Raw genomic sequence first — 22,740 nt, forward strand, 5'->3', positions numbered from 1 at the left:
CTAAATTATCAAGATTACATAGTTAGGGAAAAGCACCAGGAAGCTGTTCTGGAGAAAGTTTAGAGAATGGTGAGTTAATTATTCCAACTCCTCCCTTTTCTCCTGCTATCTAATTCTTATTTTTTTTCTTTTCTTCTATTAACCTTATCCTTCCTTCTTTAAATTTTTTTTATTCTTTCATTGCTTTAGTAATGGGGGTATGGAGTGAGGATATGTAGTAAGGGGGAACAGGATGTATCGCCTCCAGGGTCCGTAATAATGCGACACAGACCAGGTAGCTCGCAAAGGCTTCTGTTCCACTATTTGTTCCATATCTGGACATTTGAAGAGAGAAAACCTCAGTCGTGAATCCGATCGCCGCCATACAGCTGGCTGGGAGAAAGCGACCGAGCCCATCAGAGTGGAGATTACGGGCCAGCGACACGATCTGCGATGACACCATTTGAATACCAGGGGGCATACACTGGTTCATCTCGTCAGGTGGTTGTGATTGGATTACCATACATTGTGCAAAGAGACACTCAATCCTCAAGGCCGTATACTGTAGTGTAAAGGAGGCTGGGTTGTTTTCGTTCTTATCAAACGCGGGTATCTCCAGAGGAAGATCTCGAATCCAGTCCTCTAGGCTCAGCTGATGCACGAGTATATCCTTTGCACATACCCCGTCCCTTGGGTATAATACGCTGCACGCATCTCCAACCGAGTTCAGGGTCCAGGAGACGCTATAGAGAGAGCTCAGAGCGCGACTGGTCTTGTGATAAAGCTTGGCCTTCTGAATAAATAGAGCAGCGAGCCACTTTCGACTCCCGTCACACCTAACGGGAACAACGGAAGGATGAAATAAGCTGAAGGAGTGGGGATTCCCTTCGATTTGATCAAAGTCACTCTCGGTGATTGAAAGGGCTGTGCCGTACATTTCGTGAACCTGGCAGGGCCGATGGTAGGTCAGGGCGATCTGAACGTCACGGATATATATACACCACCAGATCCTCCGCTTCAGGCCACTTATGGGGCATGTTGATTTCCCAACGTCTATGTCTAACCCAGTATTTTTAGCAATAGAAAGAGCTTGAGCTAGCCAGTAAGGAGCCCCCAGTGGACCGTCGTTGTCCCCTTGCCAAAGCGACATCAGCAACAGCGACTGAATCTGGACAAGATGATCTTTCTCGGTTCCCACCTGGTAAGCTAGCTATATAATATGGTTAGCGGTCAACCGCCATCCAAGTCATTAGCATTTCTACCTTTGCCCTGCTAATCATCGCTGCTTGTGCTTCAAGGCGAGACGGGTGACCAGTCTCACGTATGGCGTTGATATCAACGAATGGACAAGCAGCAGAGAGAATCGACCACATTAAGAGCGGACTCCGGGGCGAGTCCGGAAGCTGAAGCACGAGGTTATGGACATCATCAAAATTAATACATGGCTGTCCCGGGTAAACGTAGTGAAGATATGCTTGTAGAAACTGCAGACGTACGTGGTGCACCGGGAAATCGAAAATGCTCCTTTGCCTCAGGAATTCATATGTATCAAGCCCTCGTGAGTACGTGATAAGTGGCCTACCTTGATGGACATTTCCATCTCCTCCCTGATCACTGGGAGTCGTGCAATCCTCGCTCAGGATGGCCAGGGCCGTGGAGACCATGTCATCGAGTGGCTCGGTCGCCGAGACCCCCTTGGTTGCTCGCATGTGTCGGCAAGGGGTGCTTCTCCACGAAGAGGGAGAGTCGGCCTCACTTGATGAAGGTTAGGACGATTCTGTGGCCTAATAAAAAGACATATCCTGCTACATACCTAAGCCCATCCATGTTGTGAAAACGGCGATGTTTGGTGATCCTTGGGGGGATCGGGAGCTCTTCAAGACATATTCCGCACTCCCAACTTTCCTTTCCTGGATTAGACTTCAGCAGCCCAGTCAAAATGGTAGTCGGCCCGGAATTCTTTTGGTTTCGAAATGCCTGACCGTTTCTCGGATTAGGATGGCATCCATTGGCGCCCATAGCTGCGGCGGAGGTCTCTGACTCGACGTGGGGCCAAAAATGAAAATCCCCAATTGTCATTACTTCAAAAAGCACTATCTATTTCTCTTAATGGCTAGTAATACAAGTAAACCAACTTTCGGCTCTAAAAGGGCTACTAAGAGTCTCTGGCACATGGGGTTGGAAGATGCCGACTGGGATGTGTTCTTGTGATTCCTTGCTCAAGTAATCTGACGCGCATACGGTGTGATTATTGTCTTCCCTCCATGTTCCGTGCTCGTGAGTTAAGCTGTCTTGTGCAGGAGGAGGTTCTGGTATGGTTTATCGGACCGCAGCGTCGGACCGAAGCCGGAGCGCTACTTCTGGGTCGACGTTAAGGCCAATCAGTGGACGGACGGACACTCCTACTCCAGGCCGTTAGTTTGACCTGCATCCCCAAACCCTGCCACCCCAGATCTCTCATGCCCCTTAACCATAGAGGCACCTGAATGAATTCGCTCTTCTGCTATACACCAGGGCCTGTCTCTGCCAATGCTGCGCGATGGCACTGCCTGGGACCAGTATGCATGGGGTCATGAATCCTTGCATCCTTTGGGGCTGTGGCCTTCAAGCGAGGGTCATGGGCAAAATTATAAATACAGTCTTGATGTCGCAGCCTGGCTCCCTCGATCCTGTGTAACTTCAGGGAACGCTACAACTGAAGAAAGATATTCCACGCATGAACCATCCTTCCGCGTGCTTCTAATATCCTCCTCCAGAATGACATCCAGCTTTGACGACCTCTGCCAGCATAAGGCGGCGATATACGATCAGCCTGGCACCTTGGTGATGGTCTCCGCCTTACTCTCCACCATGTCTCCGCACGGATTTCGTTTACCCTGAGCGTATTATCCTACGAATGCGAGGCGACATATAGATACTGATAGCCGGATACTTGAGAGACAACAGCCAGCGAGCATGCTTCGAAGGTTTTCCGAGGTGCGGTCCGACGATCGGCGTCCACGGACCGACAGCATCGAAATGTAGAGACAAGCTGTTTATAGTTAGAGAATAACCTCCCTTGTTTTATACGTCCCCCAGATTCAAATATCTCCATTTGTGATATACGCACCATGTCATCAACGCTCCCCTTCGCCGACCCCCTCTGGCTCAACCGCGGGTACAGCCCGTACTACAAGGACTCCCACCGACGCCTTCAAAAGGAAGTCCGTTCGTACATTGACACGCATATCGCTCCTTACTGTGAGGAGTGGGAAAAGAACGGTTCGGTTCCGGTCGAGGTAGGTAACCTACATATGCAATATGATGCCCCGTGCCGACCGTGCGCAGGTACATCAACGACATGCAGCGCTCGGCTATACCGCTGCCACCCCATTTCCCCTGGCTACAAACTATCTCAATGGCCAGCAACTTCCTGGCGGAATCCAGGCTGAGGAATGGGACGGGTTCCACGACCTGATTCTTATTGACGAGATTGCGCGATGCGGCTATCTTGGTGTGATCTGGGCGCTTGGATGCGGGAATTCGATTGGTGGGCCACCGGTCATTAACTTTGGCAATAAAGAGCAGAAGGACCGGTTCTTACCTGACATGTTGACTGGCAAGATTCGGTTCTGTCTGGGTGTTACTGAGCCGGATGGTTTGTTATCCTCTGTCTGGGTTTATGGTTGATTGGTGCAGCCAACTGACTTTGATATAGCTGGATCCGATGTCGCGGGCATCACGACAACTGCGGAACGAAAGGGCGACAAGTATATTGTCAATGGAGCGAAGAAGTGGATTACCAACGGCATCTTTGCGGACTACTGCACCGCTGCGGTGCGGACAGGAGGGGGGGGTATAGCTGGAGTATCGGCTCTGGTGATTCCACTCAATGCACCGGGCGTAACACGCAGGAAGATTGACAACTCTGGAGTTCTTGCCAGTGGTAGGAGCCCGCTCTGTGCCCCATAGGCTTGTATTGAGACTGATGATTGGATGAAGGATCCACATACATCGAATTTGACGATGTTGAGGTGCCCGTGGCTAACCTCCTCGGAGAAGAGAACAAAGGCTTCCCCATTATCATGAACAGTATGAACTCCCAGTGTTAGTGCCACGGACAAAATTAATCAGGACAGACTTCAACCACGAACGTCTCTGGCTTGCTTGTACATCGCTGCGGATGGCTCGAGTCTGCGCCGAAGATGCCTACCAACATGCCGTGACCCGCGAGACCTTCGGCAAGAAGCTCATCGAGAGCCAAGTAATCCGTGCCAAGTTTGCGGCCATGGGCCGGAGCCTGGATTCTACCTACGCCTGGATGGAGCAGCTCGTCTACATGGCGGAGACGGCGAAGGCGAACCGCACTGACGCCGCGATGGGTGGCCTGTTCGCCAACCTCAAGGTCCTTGCAGGGCGAACTCTGGAGATGGTCAACCGGGAGGCCCAGCAGGTCCTGGGCGGTCTCGGGTACTCGAAGCACGGTCGTGGTGCGAGAATTGAACAGATCAGTAGAGATGTTCGGGTGATGGTTGTCGGGGGTGGCAGCGAGGAGATTTTGTCGGATTTGGCTGTGAGCCAAGAAATCAGGGCTATGCTGAGGTTGAACAAACTGTGAGTAATATATCTACTAGCGTATCGCCCATCAGTAACAGCGGTTACTGGAGTTATAGTGAATTTGTACTGTCAGGTGGTTATCGTCCTAGAGCATCGAACTGGTCGCGTAGCAGCCGCTATCCCTCGCTGCACTCTGGCAGAAACTCTATGGTCTTTTAATCTGTTCTGGCTCATCGACCTTTTTAACTTGGCGTTTTGTATCTATATAGTTTCTATTAAGCTTGATAGCTGATCCAGATCTATGACGCTACAGCGATCGGTAGGCCAGATAAATATAACCCGAGGTTTACAAGGCCTTCCGCACATTGTATGGATGCCAGGTATATACGATGTGCTTCTGATAATCAGAGATAGAACCGGGTAATTTTATCGAGGAAGATAATTGATGTGTTTATTCTTCATCAGGATAAGAGCAGTACGGGAACATGACCTACTCCTGATTGTATATGTGAATGAACTGCGTTGTGTTGGCAGCTGGTGGAAGACGCGCAACCACTGCGGAAGGAGACTCCGGCCGCATGCGGGGAAGTGGGGTGTTCTCGTAGATTGGCCAATTGGGAGTAGCATTATTATGTCGGTGGGTCTGCCCCACACTAACCAGTTGATTCATTCAGTGGAGACTCCAAGTCACGTCTTCTCCTCGGACTCGGCCTGCTTTCCTTCCTTCTCAACTTTGTTGTGTCCAGGCCCGGCTGGCTGCTGCTACCGTGATGGATCACGATCCCAACCGGCTGAATGCCAGTATTTCCAAGCGCATCCGCCATGCTTGCGCAAGTTGCCGGTAGGTCACTGACCCCCCACGTCATTCCCCTCACTGACCTCGGGTGCTACGGCGACAATTAGACGACGCAAGACGAAATGCTCTGGAGAGCGCCCAGTGTGTTTCCACTGTCGGCGCAGTCGCCAGCGATGCGTGTATGAGCCCTACGCGATGACCATCGGCGATACCAGCGCCGCACCTCCGCCGCCACCAGTTGCCCAGGACAATGTCAGTCGTTATTAATATGGCGTGTGTGCGGTAGTGATACTGACGTAGGGGTAGAGCGCGATTCTGCAGCGGATTAGCATGCTTGAGTCGCGTCTGGCCGACCTCAGTGACCGCGCAGCTCCTCAGGCTTTGTATACTAGCTCTGCCTCTCTTCAGAAGCGAATACTAATCGCATTTTCCTTGCAGAACATCGCCGCCTAAACGGTTTGACGATGAACAGTGGTAGGGAAGCTCTCCTGCAGCCAGGATAACGGCCGTACTGACCCGTGCTGCGAGAACCAGCTCCCTCCCTCCTTCCCCAGTCCTGCAGTCTGTCGTCGACACATTCTTTGTCCACGTCCACAACCGTCCGTATTCATGTATCCAAGAAGCCTCGTTCCGGAGAAAACTAGAAATGGGAATCGTGCCCCACTGTCTACTCCTCGCCGTGCTAGCATCGGCAATCCGATTTTCCACACACGAATACTACGAAGGGAGAAAGCAGGAGGCGATGGAAGAATATGCCAAACGCTCATGGATGTCGGTTGTCACTGAGCATCTCACGGTCGTGGATAACCCGACAATGGAGGTGGTACAAACCGCGAATCTGCTGGCTATTGTCGATTACACCGGTAGGATCCGTCGTCTATAACATCCCCGTCTCATATTCTCGTATCTGATTTCCGTCCCAGTCGGTCATGTCAGTTCGGCCTGGCTGAAGGTCGGCCTCGCAGCTCGCATATCCCAGGACTTGCGCCTGATGATAGATCCCTCCGACGCACTATCACCCCACGAGCAAGAGGAGCGGAGGCAGGTCTTCTGGTCAGGATATTTACTAGACAGGCTCATTTCATGCGGCAAGTCACGGCCTCTATGCTTCCATGACGACGACTGCCATGTCCGGCTGCCATGTGATGAGAAAGCACTCTACACGGGGCGAGTGCAGACATCACATACCCTCCACGAGCTCCTCTGTTGGGACTCCAAGATCGATCACGATCAGCCTCCCAGTCCATTTGGCCTGGTCATCTTAATGGCATCCATCTTCGGACGCTGCACCAGATATGTCTACAGGGAGTGCAACACCAACAAAACACCGCCATGGGACACAAACTCGGAGTTTTCCAAGATCAACTCGTCCTTATTGCTATTCGAGTCTTACTCCAGAAGCACACGGCTCTCAGCCGTTGACACGCTCCGCGACCACGACTCGGCCCATCGGTCGGAATCAGAACGGGTCATTTTCGCCCATACGCTGTTCCATCTCTCCCACTGTTTGCTTAATCACCCATTTCTCTTGCGATTGCGACTGAAGCCGTTTGGGTCAAAAGTGCCTACCAGTTTCGGCCTGCGTGTCCTCCATGCGGGGGCCGAACATGCCCACCAACTGTTAGATCTCCTTCGCGATGCCAACGAGGCGGGCTTTCCCCTGGAGTCATCATTCTACTCTTACTGCATCGTCGTCGTAGGTGGAATACAGTCTCTTGCCTTCCACTATCAAGCCTCCCAGAATGATCCTCGGTCGTCAAATACCTTGGATTACTTCCACCAAAGCCTCAGCACACTTGAACGACTAGCAGGGACATGGGGACACGCAACAAACATGGTATGTTCCCATCCTGCGGCTCTCCTCTTTCATCTTGCTAACCACCGTCCATGTATCTTTGTAGACTGTTCGACTACGTGAATTCCACGCCCAGGCTCATATCCTCTCCTCGCTCTTCGACCCCGCCTGCGTAACAGACGACCTCAACACTGCGTCTGTGGCCGCCCTTTGGACCATGCTCGATTATGGCAAGGTTGGCTCCAGAGTTAGCGACAGCCCGAATTTCTCTGATTTGCTTCTCTTGAATATGCCATCGCCGTCGTCGTGGGTTCTTGGGTCCGATATCTTCCATACAACTCCACTGGGAGTGGAAGATACAGACCTGCGTCTGCTTGATGGGCTGGCACCATCTACACACTTTAGTCCTAATAAAGTGGACACACTTTTGGATCCCTTACCTTCCCCCTCTTTTCCGACGGACGCCCGTCACGCGCCGTCGTTTTCGCCCCCGCCATGCTGAGTCCCAATGTCCAACCGCGCAAAATACTGGGCGGCAAGGAATGCTTGCAACATCCAGTGCAGGAAATGGTAGCTCTTTTCCGGGCCGGGAGCGTCTGATGAGCGTAGATCTAATATTTTGTCAAGAACCTCATCAGGCATCTCACGAAACTTGCGCTAGCTATATGCTTGATTCAGATCATGTTGGTGAGAATCAGTAATGTGGTTCTGCATCCTCACTTAATAGCGGTATGCCCCGTTTCCTTCTCCAATCGCCTGAGCGTTACAACCATCAACTCTCCCAAGACCACGATCTGACGCACAGCAGCCAATCAGTCACAAACAAATCAGATCAAAGGAAATCGGCGTGGTTGGCGGTCGGTTGGACCGTACTTCCGGGTGGCACCACCCTTGAGGCGATAAATTTGAAGCTATTCAGACTCCTATACGACATCGCCTTGGGTATCTATCCAAGAAGGTAGTCTAGGGCCTTCCTTATTCACCTGGCTATCTTCTATACTAGGCAGGTCCTCTATATCTCACTGTTGTGGTGGTTTTATTGCATCGGAAAGTTTGTGTTTTTTTTCTCGGCCAAATATTGCTTCTTTTTTTTTTACTATATTTTCTTTCTGAATGAAGGCTTCTGGTAGTATAGTATAGAAATATACTGACCTACACCATAGCAACACTAGAATAGTTACAGGTAACGCAACCCACGTGCGAGCTGCGCAGCCACATATACTTCTCAAAATGAAGCTATATAAAACACCGAAAAGTCTGTATTTATATAGAAAGTTTAAATAGCCTGACAATTAGAATATTGAGGAATTTTATAATCCAGAATACGGTATAATCATTGTAAGAAAAGAATAGTATTGTTGTGTTTGGTACTAGTCTACTAGATATATATATAATTTTATATAATAAACTAGGTATAATGGAACAGAGTCTATAGTATAGCCTAGATCTTGTAACAAACAGGTGGCGTTGAGCTGTACGCTGTAAGTTCTAACTTTGACAGAAGGGTGGGGCTCCGGCCTTATGTTATTCCTGCGCCTTGCTTGACAGGACCTCTATTTCCATGACTGGAATCTCCGCCCAGAATATCCAGCAGTATCTCTATCGTTTCAGTCAGACAATTGAACTAGCCAATCTCAGTATCCTTAACACTGTACAGAATATTTACCTCCACTCGGTGTTTGTATATCTCAGATACTGGAGGGAAACCAAGACGTGAGGTATAGCATACTTGTCAATGCAAAATACTATGCAGCATGCTCTCACGGAATCGCACACTTACAGGCTGCGGAACCTGCCGCCATCGCCATGTAAAGTGTGACGAAGCGAGCCCTGTTTGCGACAACTGCCAACAGCAAGGCCTGGCATGTCTCGGCTATGAGCGTCAGCTAGTCTGGGCGAGTCATGATGGAGACCGAGTATTTCGCCGCCCCCTATTTTCCAGTAGATCACCGTTCAGGCCTATACAACGAAAAAAGCTTACTTGCTAACTAGTGTCACAGAGGCCAACCAGCTGAGGATGACACAACTGATGAAAGAAAGTCTTGGAAAGCAGTCCGCAAGTGCTACTTTGGCTCAGCTGGAAAATGAATATGAAAGCGGCGTACGCTTGGAAGGCGATTCATTTCGAGGCCCTTTCGGTGTTCTGGTGTTGTCGACCAACGCGTTTGCAGATAATAACCAAGCTGAGCCGCCGTCCGACGAACCTGATCGCGACCGGTTGGAATGGGATGTCTTCTGGCCCACTATTACAGGTGACACTACCATATTTGATGGGCCGCATAATGTGCCTGGTGGCTCATGTGATCTTATTATACCGGACCCCTTTCTGGATATTGATGCTGTGACGAGTGATGCTCAGTCTCTCCTTCGTCCTTTCATGGACCCGCATTCTGACGAGTTTACATACCAGTCCCCCTCTTCATCTCTGGCACCAGTCTTTCCATCCTTTGAGGTTTCTTCAGGGCGCCCAACCATACCTCCTGAGGCTGCCGATCTGCTGCGGTACTTTAAAGAGAATGTAATTTCGCTCTTATTTTCTTTGAGGAACTGCCGGTATTGCCCCTGGCAGACAGTCCATTTCCCAGGGGCAATGAGCGCATTCGCGGACCTGAGCATTCACCATACCACAAGCCACACTAGGCTGTCGCTGTTCTATTCGCTTCTTGCTGCCAGCTGCCTCCATAAGTATACACGCGATCATTCTGCTGGTGACCTGCACATATCAGCAAAGCGGTTTAAAGAAACCGCCAAGCAACATCTCGAATTGGCCCTCCACCAGGAGGTTGTAGGATCTAAGCAGGTCAAGTACAAGGAGATACTGATGGCGGTTCTCAGCATGGTCATGCTCGCGGTACGTGCTTATCAGGAAGCTGATAGCATCTCATGTAACTAACACATATCCATAGGTATTCAACGGCGAAAATACTAGCGCCCAAGCTTTCCTAATTGATGCCGAATATATTATTCGCATACGTGGCCTCCCTAAACCACATAAGTCCCTCAAGGTCCGATCCTTGCACCACGTCTATACATTCCTGCGTATCATGGCCGAAAGCACATGTGGATGTGCCTTACTGGACATTTGTCCCGACCGTCCCAGCGCCAGCTTACTCTCAATCGAGCCATCACCAAATTCTCTGCGGAGCTTCCGCGTGGCCGACGACATCCTAGGTGCTGAGCTCGACATAACGTTAGTAAAAGGCAACCTCATCGGCCACAATGACATTCATCTAGAGGTAATGGGGCAGTGGAATGACACGCTCTTCCCAGACATGTACGGAATACCGGAGTCTCTCATGAACCTTGTATCGCAAGTTATTCGTTTAGCTAATGAGCAAGAGCTGCTTCATCGCGGCGGCCCGACCGTGGACGCGCGTACCACAAAAGAGTTAAAGCGGCGCGCGAGCATGCTCGAGCAGTACATTCTCTCATGGAAGCAGTCTCCTGAATCGAAGCCAATCAATCCAACAGCAATGAAGAACGGTCAGGATACTACCATTAGCCAGAACCTGACAGCAAACCATTTCATGATTCAAGCCATGCATCAAGCCATTATCTTGTTCTACTACCGTCGCGTCTCCAACATCAGCGCTGTAATCCTGCAAGATACTGTCCGCAACTGTCTGGAGTTTCTGAAACGCTACGACAAAACCCGCATCGAAGATAGTGAGAGTGCGCCGCCTGGTACGCCCGATACAGCAATCCTCTGGCCTGGCTTCGTTGCAGCCTGCGAGGCATTAGACCCCGAATTGCAGAGCAGCCTGCTAGAGTGGCTGATCATGACAGGCCATCGAACCTCATTGGGCCCGTTTTCTGCAGCTGCAGGGACTGCGCAGTGCGTCTGGAAGACACGATCAGAGACCCAGGATTACACGTTGAGTTGGTTTGATGTTATGAAGCATGAACGATGTCCAATTGTTGCGACGTGACGCTTTCACTTGAATTAAAGACCAATTACCTGATAATATACTACGATCGATGGAAACTCTAGATCTTAGGATGAGATTTAAGCCGCAAAGCTCCGTCCATAACAGCTCTCGGGACCTCCTCTTCAATGCTGGGACAAGCCTGCTTCCAGCTTCGCAACTCCCGCGCCCGAGATGCCGTATACTGGGCGTTAGGCCCCCTGAGAACGGCTCCCTGTGCGGTCAATTTATCTGCAATCTCCGCGTCGATGTCCTGAACATATGTGCTCTTCGTGAAGCCGTTTTGGAAAGCAAATGCGGCTACTCGCCTTGAAATCTCCCCGACCGGCTGCAATAAGATATCAGCAAACGTGACAAAAAGAAGGGAAACTAAAACACCAACCATCTTTCCGTTTTCCGCAAAGTAAATGCCGTTCTCCTTCCACAACAAAGGATTCCCGCCTTGACAGACCTCCGTTTCCGCAACCAACCTCATAATCAAGTTTGACAAATCCGCAATGTGAATATTTCTCCAACAGCTCAGACCCTTCCCGACCTGAACTCCATGGCCAAGCTGAAAGGTCGCCTTCGCCAGATCAGGTAGCTGGATGCTGCGCTGATTGACTGGACCGCGGCCCAGGCCATAGATCAAGGGCCCAAAATACTCGCTGTTCGGAGATTAGGCTGTTCCGAGGAGAAATTTAGGAGCATCTGGTCGACCGCGCGCTTGGGTGATGAAGAGATGATGATTCGGATTCCGCTGATGCCCTGCAGGTCGTTGTGGTTTTGGGCCCGTGCTTGGCCATCGGAACTTGTTGCGACTTCCGCGCCAGAGAGGAGGCTTGCGCCCGAGATTTGGATCCGAACTGCGATGAAAAGCTTTTGGGGTGGCGTTCATAAGGTACTTCAGAGGAAATACGTAGATCTATGAATACCTGGACTTTGGCGCTTCGTCTCTGTCAAGCCCTGCGCAATGGCAGTAGCACTGGGGAGATGGTGCGAGCTCGCTAGATCTTTCGGGCAGCAGTTATCGGTTAGATAACATATATCTAGTACTCAGGAGAATGGATAGATTCTTTCTGCTTATACGTACGAAGTGCAACATCAGCCTCTGAAGCCTCACTCGCAATTTCCGCCGCGGAATCAATCTTTCTAATGACCGGGGTCACCGATCGAAATCTGCCCGTGATAAGGGATGCCTTCTTGTTGCTGCGCACGAGGGCCGTGATCTTGCACGAGCGAAATGCCTGTGGAAGGGCACACAGGACGTCGCCGCTAATGTAGCCTATTGCTCCTGTTCTGTAGACGGGTTAGTGTCGGGTCACCAAATTGTGGTGTGGTGTGGATATACATCACTATGTGGCACATTTTGTGTAGACTGGTGAGGTAGCAATACAAAGGGAGTAGTATGAATTATCCGCAAATCTAGTCAAGTACCACTTCGGGAAACCCTGCCTAATGGGTGCGAGACCCACATGTGGCTTATCAAACCGGCAGCTTATCGCGATGAAGGGAACGAAGGTCCGACATAAAAAATAGGTATAATGTATGTATTACGGACACTACTAACGATCTACTTGTGGCCTAGCCTACATCGATGGTGTAGTGGGCGGCTAACCATGCCAAGATGTCTCGAAGCTACTATAGAGATATAGAGGCTCGAATAGTTTTGTCACATCCTCAAAGCCCTGCCTGGGAGTCTGTGGTTTATGCCTACGTACGAGACGAAGTCAATGGTCGAATAGGGAAATCTATCCGGTAAGGCTATCGCGATTCCACCCGATTGCAGTACTAATTCGACAGTAATTTGGACCCGCTCAATGGCCATAGCATTTACTGCAACCAGTCTTGTGAAAGTCCAGCTACTAAAGTTAATGTTTACGGCTTGGTGGAGCCTCTGTGAAGATAATCACGACTTGTAAAGATATACCCGACAGGCGCATATGGCAACTTATGACGACATGAGGAAGGTAGAGAAATGTTTTTTGGCCCACCAAGTATTCAGAGTAAATACATTTAGGTATCTTATAACGATAGCAGTGACGGTGAAGACTGTATATAAACCCTTGAACAACCAGAGCATCCAATACCAAATATTGAACATTCATCGACCATTTACGTTTGCTCTCACCCACAATGTTCACCAGCAAATTTCCTACCCGCCAGCACTACGACGTAGTTATCGTCGGCGGTGCCACCAGTGGCTCCTCTATTGCATGGCATCTAGCTGCAAATCCAGACTTCAAGGGCTCAGTGCTCGTTGTCGAACGAGACCCTTCCCTGGAGTATTCCGCTACCAAAGCCAGCAACAACTGCATGCGCCAACAATTCGCAACCGCCATCAATGTCCAGATTGCGCAATATGCAGCCGATTTCGTTAAGCGCTTTGGCACCGAGTTTCCTCCAGACCCCCGCGACGTACCCTTTACCCCTTCGATTCGCAACTTTGGATACCTCTATTTATCCGATTCATCCAAGTTTACGGGAGTGCTGAAGAAGGACCAGGAGCTGCAGGGTAGCTTGGGAGCCGGCACTCGAATTATTTCAAGGGCTGATGTCCAGCAAAAGTACCCATTCTTCTACACCGACGACCTTGACAGTGCGAGTCTGAATGTTGTCGATGAAGGTGCATTTAATGCCTGGGGTATGGTGCAGTGGCTGCGTAGCACCGCCCAGGCAAACGGCGTGGAGTACATCGCGAATGAAATCATCGGTGCAGAATTAGAGAAAACGGGTGATAGGGTGCGAAGTATCAAACTACGCACCGGGGAGCAGATCGTCGTCGGCACCCTGGTTAATGCTGCAGGAACTCGCGCTGCTACGGTCTCTAAAATGGCAGGTATTGCCGGTTTGCCAATTGAGGCTAGACGACGCTACACCTACATCTTCTCTGTGGACGAGAGCCTGACCCAGGATCTCCCTCTAACCATCGACCCATCAGGTGTCCATGTCCGTTCCTACGGCGCAAAGGACTACCTCGTTGGTTGCCCCCCCATCGAGTCCGACACTGCGGTGGATGTGGACGATTTCAGCTTTGCAGAGAATGTATGGGAGGAGAAGATACTTCCGGTTATTACACGCCGGGTTCCACAATTTGCCAGCGCACGCGTGACGGATTCTTGGGTGGGTCATTATGAGTTTAATACGTTCGACCATAATGCTATTGTTGGGCCACACAGCAAGGTCAGCAATTTCCTTTTCTGTGTGGGCTTTTCTGGCCATGGGAGCCAACAGGCTCCGGCTTGTGGACGTGGTGTTGCGGAGTTAATTGTTTACGGGCGCTTCCAGACCCTTGACCTCAGTGTGCTTTCATATCAGCGGCTTATCGAGAATCGGCCTCTGACGGAGCGAGCGGTTATATAGAGCAGTAGCCTACTACTTACTATTTGTCTATATGTGCCTACCTCAAACTGACAATTTTCGGCGGTCGCCTGCATCCAAGCCTTTCGGTCTAGACTTACATCCAATGCCCGTAGGATCTCCATAACATCAATGTGTAAGATACCTTGGTTGTGACGCTTACAGGAATGAGAATGAGTTCCTTCCCATGGGCCCCAGTGGAGGTGGTTCGTTGTCATCTGGATGCTCAGTCATGTGTGGGTGTCCAAGATATGGCTGGAAGAAGCAACAGGCGATCCCGAGCCTGAGTATCTTCCATGTCTCGCCCAATCAGATGATAAGCCATTGCAGAAATCAGAAGGCCGACCGCCTGACCCTTTCCATGTCGACCACTGGGAGCGATCGAACAACCGAAGCAGCAAGGTCCTACTAGTTAACATAGCGTAGTTTGAAGCTGTTTGTGTCCGAGAACCATCCTCCCTTAACTTCGGCAATGCATGCCTCATCGAGAGTCGACCTTTCATACTAGGCAGTGTGATCCGTTGATCGGATTCAGCAATGTTTCCTGACGCCGAACGCCTCCTCGAAAAGAGGTTGCGTCACGCATAGGCTTCTTCACTGCTCATCCCGGCCCAGGCCCACGGTTGGTTGGGCTTTAGGCCCCAGTGATGAATTGAAAGAAAAGTTGAACAGGCTTGGTCTATATACCCGCAATGAATATCCTCCAGCCGGAGACGGCGACAGGCCTCCAAATACAGAGACTAGATTTAAGGACCAAATACTAGCGCATGTCGATATCACAGGACCTAGCCCGGTCGAGGACAATCAGGGCACGGACGACCATTACTGGAACCATATGGCGAATATTAGACGGGCTATTCTTCTTCGACCAGTACTGCAGAGGCATTTGGGAATTGAAAAGAAGGAGCGGATCGAAGTCCAAGAAAGCGTTCTCAATGCACTACTGAAGACCAGGAAGTTCAATCATGGCGCCCGCTCTTTAGAAGCCGTACTTGCAATGAGTGCGGCATCCAGATACAAAGAAACGGGAGATTGAGACAGAGAGATCTTCCCACTGGTCAACTCAGTTTGCACGTCAATGAACAGGACTTCGACGGTGAATTGCATCCTGATAGCGGCCAGGCGGGAGGACATGAAGGGGAAGGGGCAAGACAGCGCAGGTACATGGAGCAGTCAATGATGCAACTGCAAGTGGGTCTCGCCTTACCTACGAATATGTGACATTTGATTGTTCCCTCTTATTTACACCTTCAGTTGTTCTTCATTGTATTTGATATACTTTAGTAATTGTTCAAAGTTATAACCCTAGCGGCCAGATTAGACAACACAACACCCGCTACCTCCTCTATCATTACATTACGCACTACCTTACTACTATAGACATAATAGACATTAATTGCAGAGCCGAAGATAGATAGCAAGGGAAGAGGCTCGATAATATATCAGAACGGGGTCACTTGGCATAAAGGCAAGGCTTTCTTTCCCTTTCAATTCTTAAGATACAGCCATAATAGCGCAGGCCGCGGGGGTGTCTCTAGTATATAAAATAGTTATAGCAAGAAGAATAGCAGTCTGGGATCACACTGTGACAATCCACCAAGGTAGAATGGTGACCCAATCACAATCTGGCTGCAGATATACATGTGTAATAAAAATGTGCCAGCTATGAATCCTCACAGCCTTGATCCATTGTGAGTTGCCGATCCATATCGTCGTGAATTTCCCCGCATTCTCAGAGCCAAAGAGATAGGGTCGCAATCCTACCGCATACGACACAGGTCCGAGCTTGGCTGGCCAACCAGACGCAGCAGACAACCGACAAGACGAATATCCACGTAGGTGCCCGATGTTTGTGGCTGCCTGGTAACTTAGAACAGTTGTTGAAGAGAAAGAAAATCCCCGATTTTGGTGGGCTTCGTCCTGCATGCGCGCCCAATAAGACGCAGCTCCTTTCCGCGTTAGTAGCCTCCTACAGACAGGCCGTCGAACCGTAGCCCACATTTTAATATCGTGCGGGGGGTGTTGCTTCGAACCCCGGTTTCTGTGCGAATTAGATACCCTGTCTGAGATGAAGATCCTTCTTTTCAGCTCCCACCGATCTTCACGACCCCGAAGAACAGATTGGACGACCTGGCTCAAATGACAACTGTTATGTATGTGTTGTCCATGGAACCCAGGCCACCACATAATTGCATTGGCTACGTGTCCGTGCGCATGCCGGGTTGGAGGGCCGACCTCAGTGCCAGGATCATTCAAAGGGCTGGAGCAAGGTGGTATAAGTAAAGGAATATATAACAGGCAGCAAATCCCACTGGGAGCTTCCTTTGACAGAACTCCCCAGGTGTGGCAATCGCTGTATCAGAAAAGTGAAACTACACGTACCTAGACAATCCACTACGCGTACACCGAAACAAAACATTGAAATGGCAAAAGAAAAGGTCGAGCAAGTGCTCGACACCTTGGCGGGACTTCGTGAGTTCAGCAGCTCACCTTATCTAGACGCCCTCAAGTCGCACCTCTCCCTGAATGACAGCGGAATGTTCAGTGACTCTCCAAACACAATTTACGCCGAGGCTCCTGGTGGAGATGATCGCGTGCTGCAGTTGTTCAAGGTCCAAACTATCGTTCTCGGCTTGTCACGGTCGTCCGGATGTAGTTTCGATCACACAGTGAATGCGGTATGTTTCTCGATGCACCATCAAGAGTGATGTGGCCTCTCTTCAGCATGCTCACCATGTGGAACGGAAATACACAGGGCGGAATCGAATCTAAAATAGAGGCCACCGCATCCTCAATCGCTCACACCATGTATAGAGACTACCTGGAGAATGCCGTTGCCGCATCAGGCACGAAAAGCCGAGTCTGCTTGCACTGGAAAAGGACCGAGAGTTCTGTATGGCATTCGCGGACTACGTCCTGGATCCCGACTTCATCAAGCGCACCCTCATCTACCGGTTCCTTTCCTCATCTAGTGCTTACCCTCAGGCCGTTGCCTACATATATGAACGAGTTCGTGCCACTCTAGCCAAAACTGAAAAGCACATGGGCACGAGCAGGTTCTCCGCACGGGACCACTGGCAGCCACATGCGGTGACGCATGAGGGACTCATCGACGCGCGCAAGGTCGATGATTTCTTGCAGGTGTCACTCCCGGTGCAATGGTCGTCAGAAGATGGCCTGCAAGGACCGTCATTCCCACTTCTTGGTCAGAGGATCTCTGTTCAGTGGTGCAGCCGCCAGGACTGGAGGGATCTGGTCAATGGCCAAATCAACATTTGTTACCAGGAGCCTTCAAGGACGACGCCAGTAGGAACTGGCACTCACCCACCAATTCCAATAATTGGGGCTAAGACTTACGGGAAACAGTTGCAGGAGTGGATTCGGGGGAAACGTGCGGAATATCGGGATTTGTTTACTGGTCTTGAGCCGAATAATTATACCCCTGCAAGAGACGCAGCTTCCCAGATGCTTTTCGGCTGCTTTGTGGCGGGAACACAGGTCCGGACGATCGTGGGAGATGTCAATATTGAGTCCCTCCAGAGGGGAGCCCAAGTTCTTACCAAGGCCCCAGGTGAATACGGTAAGCTAATTTGGTTGAAATGGACCTCGTCTCAGCCCGATTAACGCCAATGACTTAGGCACGCTGTCCGATGAGAGAGTCGAGAATCACACTGCTGAAGATGGAGATCCTGTATATGTCTTCGGTTTCAACGGAGAGAAGCCCTTTGTCACCGCAGGCCATATCTTCTTTACGACAGCTGGTCCCAAGGCCATCAGCCAGCAATTGCCCGGGAAGAGAACCCAAACGTCATAGTCTCCCAGCTGCGTGTCGGAGACGAGCTGTATCGACTGGACGAGGCAAGTGCAGGGACCAAGTACGCGAAGGTTCGCATCACATCGTTCACGGTCGACCAGACCCCAGATAATGTCGTGTACGGGCTACACTTTCACCAGGGTAGCCACGGGGGAGCTCGCTATCACGCAAATGGGTACCTGGTGGCGGCCAACTATCCCGAAATCACCCTGAAACGATTCCAGGATCGATTTGCCAACCTCCCCATCCGGGAGCAGAAGACTAGTATTGCAGCAGTGAGTCTTACCTATCTATTGTACCCTAGGCATGAGATCTGACTGCTGAGACCCACAGATTCAATCAATGCCCAATTCACTATCGGGGGTGTTCGGTTCGGTGTTCACCTCATTCAAAAACACCTTTACCCCTGACCGGGTCCCACAACCGGGGGATCTGCAGGCCATCCAAGAGCATTCGCAGAAAAGGATGCAGCGCAATCGAATGTCCGTCCACTCGGTAGTGATGGCATTCGCGCTACAGCCGGTCGTGGGGGTTGTAGCAGAAAGGTTGCCTGAGGTCTGGCTGAAGGAGGGTGCGGTCATGGTGGATGCACAGCTTGTCCACCGGGCGGAAGTTACCCATCAGCACGTCTACTGGAGCAGGGAGAAGGCACCCGGAGTATGGGAGCACGGGTCCCTTCAATTCTCATCCGATAGTCTCATGGCCACTGGTGCGGTGGCGATTGAGGAGGGAGGAAACCTCTCCAGCCCAGTTCCCGTCGTTGCTGCACCGGTACAGCTGTTATACTCCCCAAGCGGTACCAAGAAAACCTTTCCGGATCCAGAGAAAGCAGACGGATACAGTCCCTCACAGGACGAGGCCTGGCTTCCCTTCTGGGACGTCAAGATTGAGATGGTCCAGTCGAACAAGGGCCTTTTCCAGGCCAAAGCGAGTCTGCCACAGGTAGATCCGAAATACGACAAACCGATCTACGAAGCGAGGGTCACCTTGCACCCCGGAGAGCTGATAATCGACATCAGGATCTCTGACGGGTTAGAAGATTCGCTTGCTGATATTTTAGATGAATGGCCAAAGGGCACGGAAAAGCCACAGCTCTTCAAGGGGCTGAAGCTAATCGTCAATTTGGTCAGAGGTGTCGCCAGAGGTCATTACACTGAACTCGTCGAGGAGACTGGGGAAGACGGGGATATCCACGCACTTCATGCATCGGGCTCGGACAAACACCAACAGCTGATGGAAGAGGTCCCAAGGGCCATTGCCTCGTCCCCAATCGCCCACCTCGACTATGGCCTTAATGCCGACCTGTATTCCATATCCGCTAATATCCATACCCTCCCGTCACCAAAGGCAGCTCTCTTGACCGCGGCGATGTCGGGGAAACCACTCTCAATTCCGGACCTACAGCTTATAGAAACTCCTACCGACTTCGACAACCATCGCGTCACTCAGAACTACGTGATGGCAGCCGCGGGATATTGGAGGGGCAAAAAGGAAAAGGAAGTTTTCGGTGATTCTAAAGGGGCAAATGAGGGCATCCTACCGATCTCCTTGAAGGACCAGTTGAATGACAACAACCGAAAGTTCCTCAGCAATGTCTACACGCGAGCGCTCTTTCTATATAGCCTGAGCACTGACTCGCGATATGAAGGGAACTTCAACAGTGAGCAGAAGGAAAAGCTGCAGTATTTCTGGGAGGGGAAGGTATATCCCCCTAGCTTTACAATCAGATTTCCATCCCAGGGGTATATATCATGCATGCTAATTACAGTGCGCAGGCCCAATCTTGTATCTCAAGGAAACCCGAGTTTAGTGCTGTTAACAGCCTGGCGGTTAAGGCGGCGTACTTGGACCAGGTGCCCCGGCTCAAGGACTACATCAATGACTCGGAGGATTGGGCGAAGAAGTACTACGAAGCGGTCAGCACCGATGACTACCTCAGCCAAATGGCATTCGCGAAACTGTGAGTCTCCGGATGAGGGTTCTCCCTAACCCATGTGTACCAATCCAGACATTCTGACGCAGGTCGACGAAAATAGCACTGGGTACGACCTCGTCAACCGTGTTTGCATGCTCCTCAGCGTGCTAGATAAGCAAAACCGGGGTTACCCAGAGCAGCTCTGGAAGCTCATCCTGGACAAATCGATTCTGATCCTCTCCTACGAAGGCGCCCCGGTTGACCCGGACGGGTTCTCGAAGTTTGCCGTTGACTTCATGGAGCAGCTGATCATCAAGATCAAAACGAAGGATCCCAGTATTAGTCAGGCTTTACTCGAAGATCTCAGCCTCGATATTGAGACGCTACAAAAAACGTACAATACCAAAGTGGAGCGAGAAATAGCGAATGAGCTGTTTGGGAATCAGACTGAGCTTGGACGGATGTTCATGGAGCTGGTACGGGAAGGAAAGGACTACCTCGGGAAGAAGAACTTGAAGCCATTCGCAAAGATCGCCGAGAAAATGCGTGACAAGGCAGAAAAGTGGTTGAGCCCTAAAACAAGGGAAAAGTTTAAGAAAACATATGGTGTGTTGGTCAAGGTTGGAGCTATCATGTAGGTTGTGATGTGTTACTGCCGTCCTCTACAACTTCATTGAGCACTACGGCCCAGAGGTCTGTGGCTAATAACCAGTCAGGACACAAGCATATCAGCTTGCAACCGCGATCAAATATATGGCCGGTTGGGACCATCTCTCTGATATCGACCGAGCCAAGGCTACGCTGCAGGTGGTGGAATCCACCTTCCGCTTGATAGGCGACATGGCACCGATCATCAAGCAGTTGGGGGAAAACGCGTGGAACAGTTCGAAGGTCAGATATCTTCTTGGGCGATGGAACCAGAGCGTGGGTGGTTCACAGGGCCGAGTCACTGTGCCAATCGACGGAGTGGACACCCCAGTGCTAAATCATGAGGGACTGGCAGCGGTCAATAGTCAGGCCGTTGAGCCTTCACTCGAAGCCCAGGTTGGGGAGGTCACCTCCGCCGCGCAGGCAGAGGAAAAATTGACCCGTTGGGCCAAGGCGTCCAAGGTAGGTTCCGTGATGTTAAAATCAGTCGTCGCGCTTAGCAACGTGGCCGTCGTGGTCGGGCTGGGATTCCAGATCGAAAAGGAGTGGGGGTACGAAAACGTCGGAGTAATCATCTTAGACATCATCAACCTGTCGACTGTCGCAGCGCAGGTCACAGTCGAGGTTCTAGAGATTGGGTACGCCATCATCGGCATCGAGAGCGTCGTCCTCCCTCTCATTGGCGCCGTCTTGGCGATCGTCGGGATTATCATCATGTTTATAGAGTATGAAAAGAGCCCAACTGCCCCTATCGTCATAGCCCGCAGGTACTGATGAGCTTCGCAGAATGGGCGTCGGACACACGCCTCCGCCGGACCCTACGGTGACCTATATCAACGACGTCACCCCAGGCTTCGTCAAGGAACTTTCTCTGCGGCCCAAACCGATACTCAACTACAAGGCCCCCAACACTGCTCCCACCGCGGGCTCCTGGTCGCTGAAGATCGAAATCAAAGACGAAAGCGGCAAGGACTTCCGAGTGGAAAGCTTCCACATCGAGGTCCCCGTGGGCAATACGGAAAGTGACCTCTTTAGCCGCCCAGACACCAAAGATGCAAATGGCCCGAAAAGCATCCAGTGCGTTGTGTCTGATACCAACCGATTCTCCGTCAAGGCGTCGGTCTCTCCGTCCTCTGAAAACCACATAATGCTTTTCCAGGTGAGCGCAATTGACAAGACTAAGCCTGTCGGTGAGCTATCAGTTACATTCGCTGGCACGTTAAATGGACTCAAGGGCAAGGCCAATATTTCCATCACCGAAGTTCCGCCGCAGGACAAGGATGCGAAGCCGGACGATTCACGGACAGACCGAGTCAAGAGTCTGGTAATTGCAAAGCAGTGAGCAGTGGATCGCCATTACACCCGTTTCAATTTTGCTGTCGGGATCCCAATGCCTGCAATGTGGGGACCTGGTCGTGTCGAGATGTCTTCCGTTTCTTACAGTATAAAATATCTCATTATATCTTAAAGTTAACGTGCAACCAATGAATGACATGATCTCTGCCAGAAGAGGCGATCCTGGTGTTCTCCGAGGCACGTAGATACTACTCTGTTTCAAGTTGGGCTAATTCCCACTAGATATATACCGGGAAGCCGAAGAGTTGGTCGGATTGCAGTAAGCTGGTACGATAAAAATTCTGGGAAGTTATACGTTACTTGACTCTGAACGGAAAAAGAACAAGATGTACTTGGCCCTAATAAATGTGTCAGGGAGTGCAACAGGGTTGACGGCAGGGCGAGTTTTCCCTAAGGCTTGGACCTTAATGGTTCTGGCTAGATGATGGGAACGAGCTTCAGGTTCCACATGGGAAAGAGCCGAGACTCTCTAATCTGTCCCAGACTCCCAGTTGATACTTCATAGGCTGGGATTGGCTCACCCAGCGTGCGTGGCGGGCGGGAGGTCCCGACTCTGTAGCCCAAGATCTTGAATCCCACCCAAACCTAAGCCTAAATGCCATTACCCATACCTCTGAGAGTGCCCTATACTCGATT

General features: G+C 50.9%; 4 protein-coding genes across 4 annotated transcripts; 3 read left to right on the forward strand and 1 right to left on the reverse strand.

Annotated features, from left to right (window-relative positions):
- Positions 1-3,089: 3,089 nt before the first annotated feature.
- Positions 3,090-7,608, forward strand: ANOM_000144 (uncharacterized protein; the record flags this gene model as incomplete). The annotated part of the gene is made up of 12 exons (XM_015545402.1): positions 3,090-3,257; positions 3,307-3,616; positions 3,677-3,904; positions 3,961-4,050; positions 4,098-4,531; positions 5,190-5,356; positions 5,419-5,563; positions 5,618-5,694; positions 5,750-5,785; positions 5,846-6,174; positions 6,235-7,148; positions 7,213-7,608. The coding sequence occupies 12 exons, from the start codon at positions 3,090-3,092 to the stop codon at positions 7,606-7,608; spliced, it is 3,294 nt and encodes a 1,097-aa protein (XP_015412528.1).
- A 1,252-nt stretch (positions 7,609-8,860) lies between these two features.
- ANOM_000145 (Zn(II)2Cys6 transcription factor) lies at positions 8,861-11,035 on the forward strand (the record flags this gene model as incomplete). The annotated part of the gene is made up of 3 exons (XM_015545403.1): positions 8,861-9,005; positions 9,107-9,957; positions 10,013-11,035. 3 exons carry the CDS (start codon positions 8,861-8,863, stop codon positions 11,033-11,035), a joined length of 2,019 nt encoding a protein of 672 aa, XP_015412529.1.
- A 58-nt stretch (positions 11,036-11,093) lies between these two features.
- Positions 11,094-12,379, reverse strand: ANOM_000146 (uncharacterized protein; the record flags this gene model as incomplete). The annotated part of the gene is made up of 6 exons (XM_015545404.1): positions 11,094-11,360; positions 11,415-11,635; positions 11,677-11,877; positions 11,947-12,066; positions 12,135-12,310; positions 12,363-12,379. The coding sequence occupies 6 exons, from the start codon at positions 12,377-12,379 to the stop codon at positions 11,094-11,096; spliced, it is 1,002 nt and encodes a 333-aa protein (XP_015412526.1).
- A 768-nt stretch (positions 12,380-13,147) lies between these two features.
- Positions 13,148-14,374, forward strand: ANOM_000147 (NAD(P)/FAD-dependent oxidoreductase; the record flags this gene model as incomplete). The annotated part of the gene is made up of 1 exon (XM_015545405.1): positions 13,148-14,374. The coding sequence occupies one exon, from the start codon at positions 13,148-13,150 to the stop codon at positions 14,372-14,374; it is 1,227 nt and encodes a 408-aa protein (XP_015412527.1).
- Positions 14,375-22,740: the final 8,366 nt, after the last annotated feature.

This window comes from Aspergillus nomiae (genome assembly GCF_001204775.2).
Source record: "Aspergillus nomiae NRRL 13137 chromosome Unknown contig00001, whole genome shotgun sequence".
Taxonomy (NCBI): Eukaryota; Fungi; Ascomycota; class Eurotiomycetes; order Eurotiales; family Aspergillaceae; genus Aspergillus; species Aspergillus nomiae.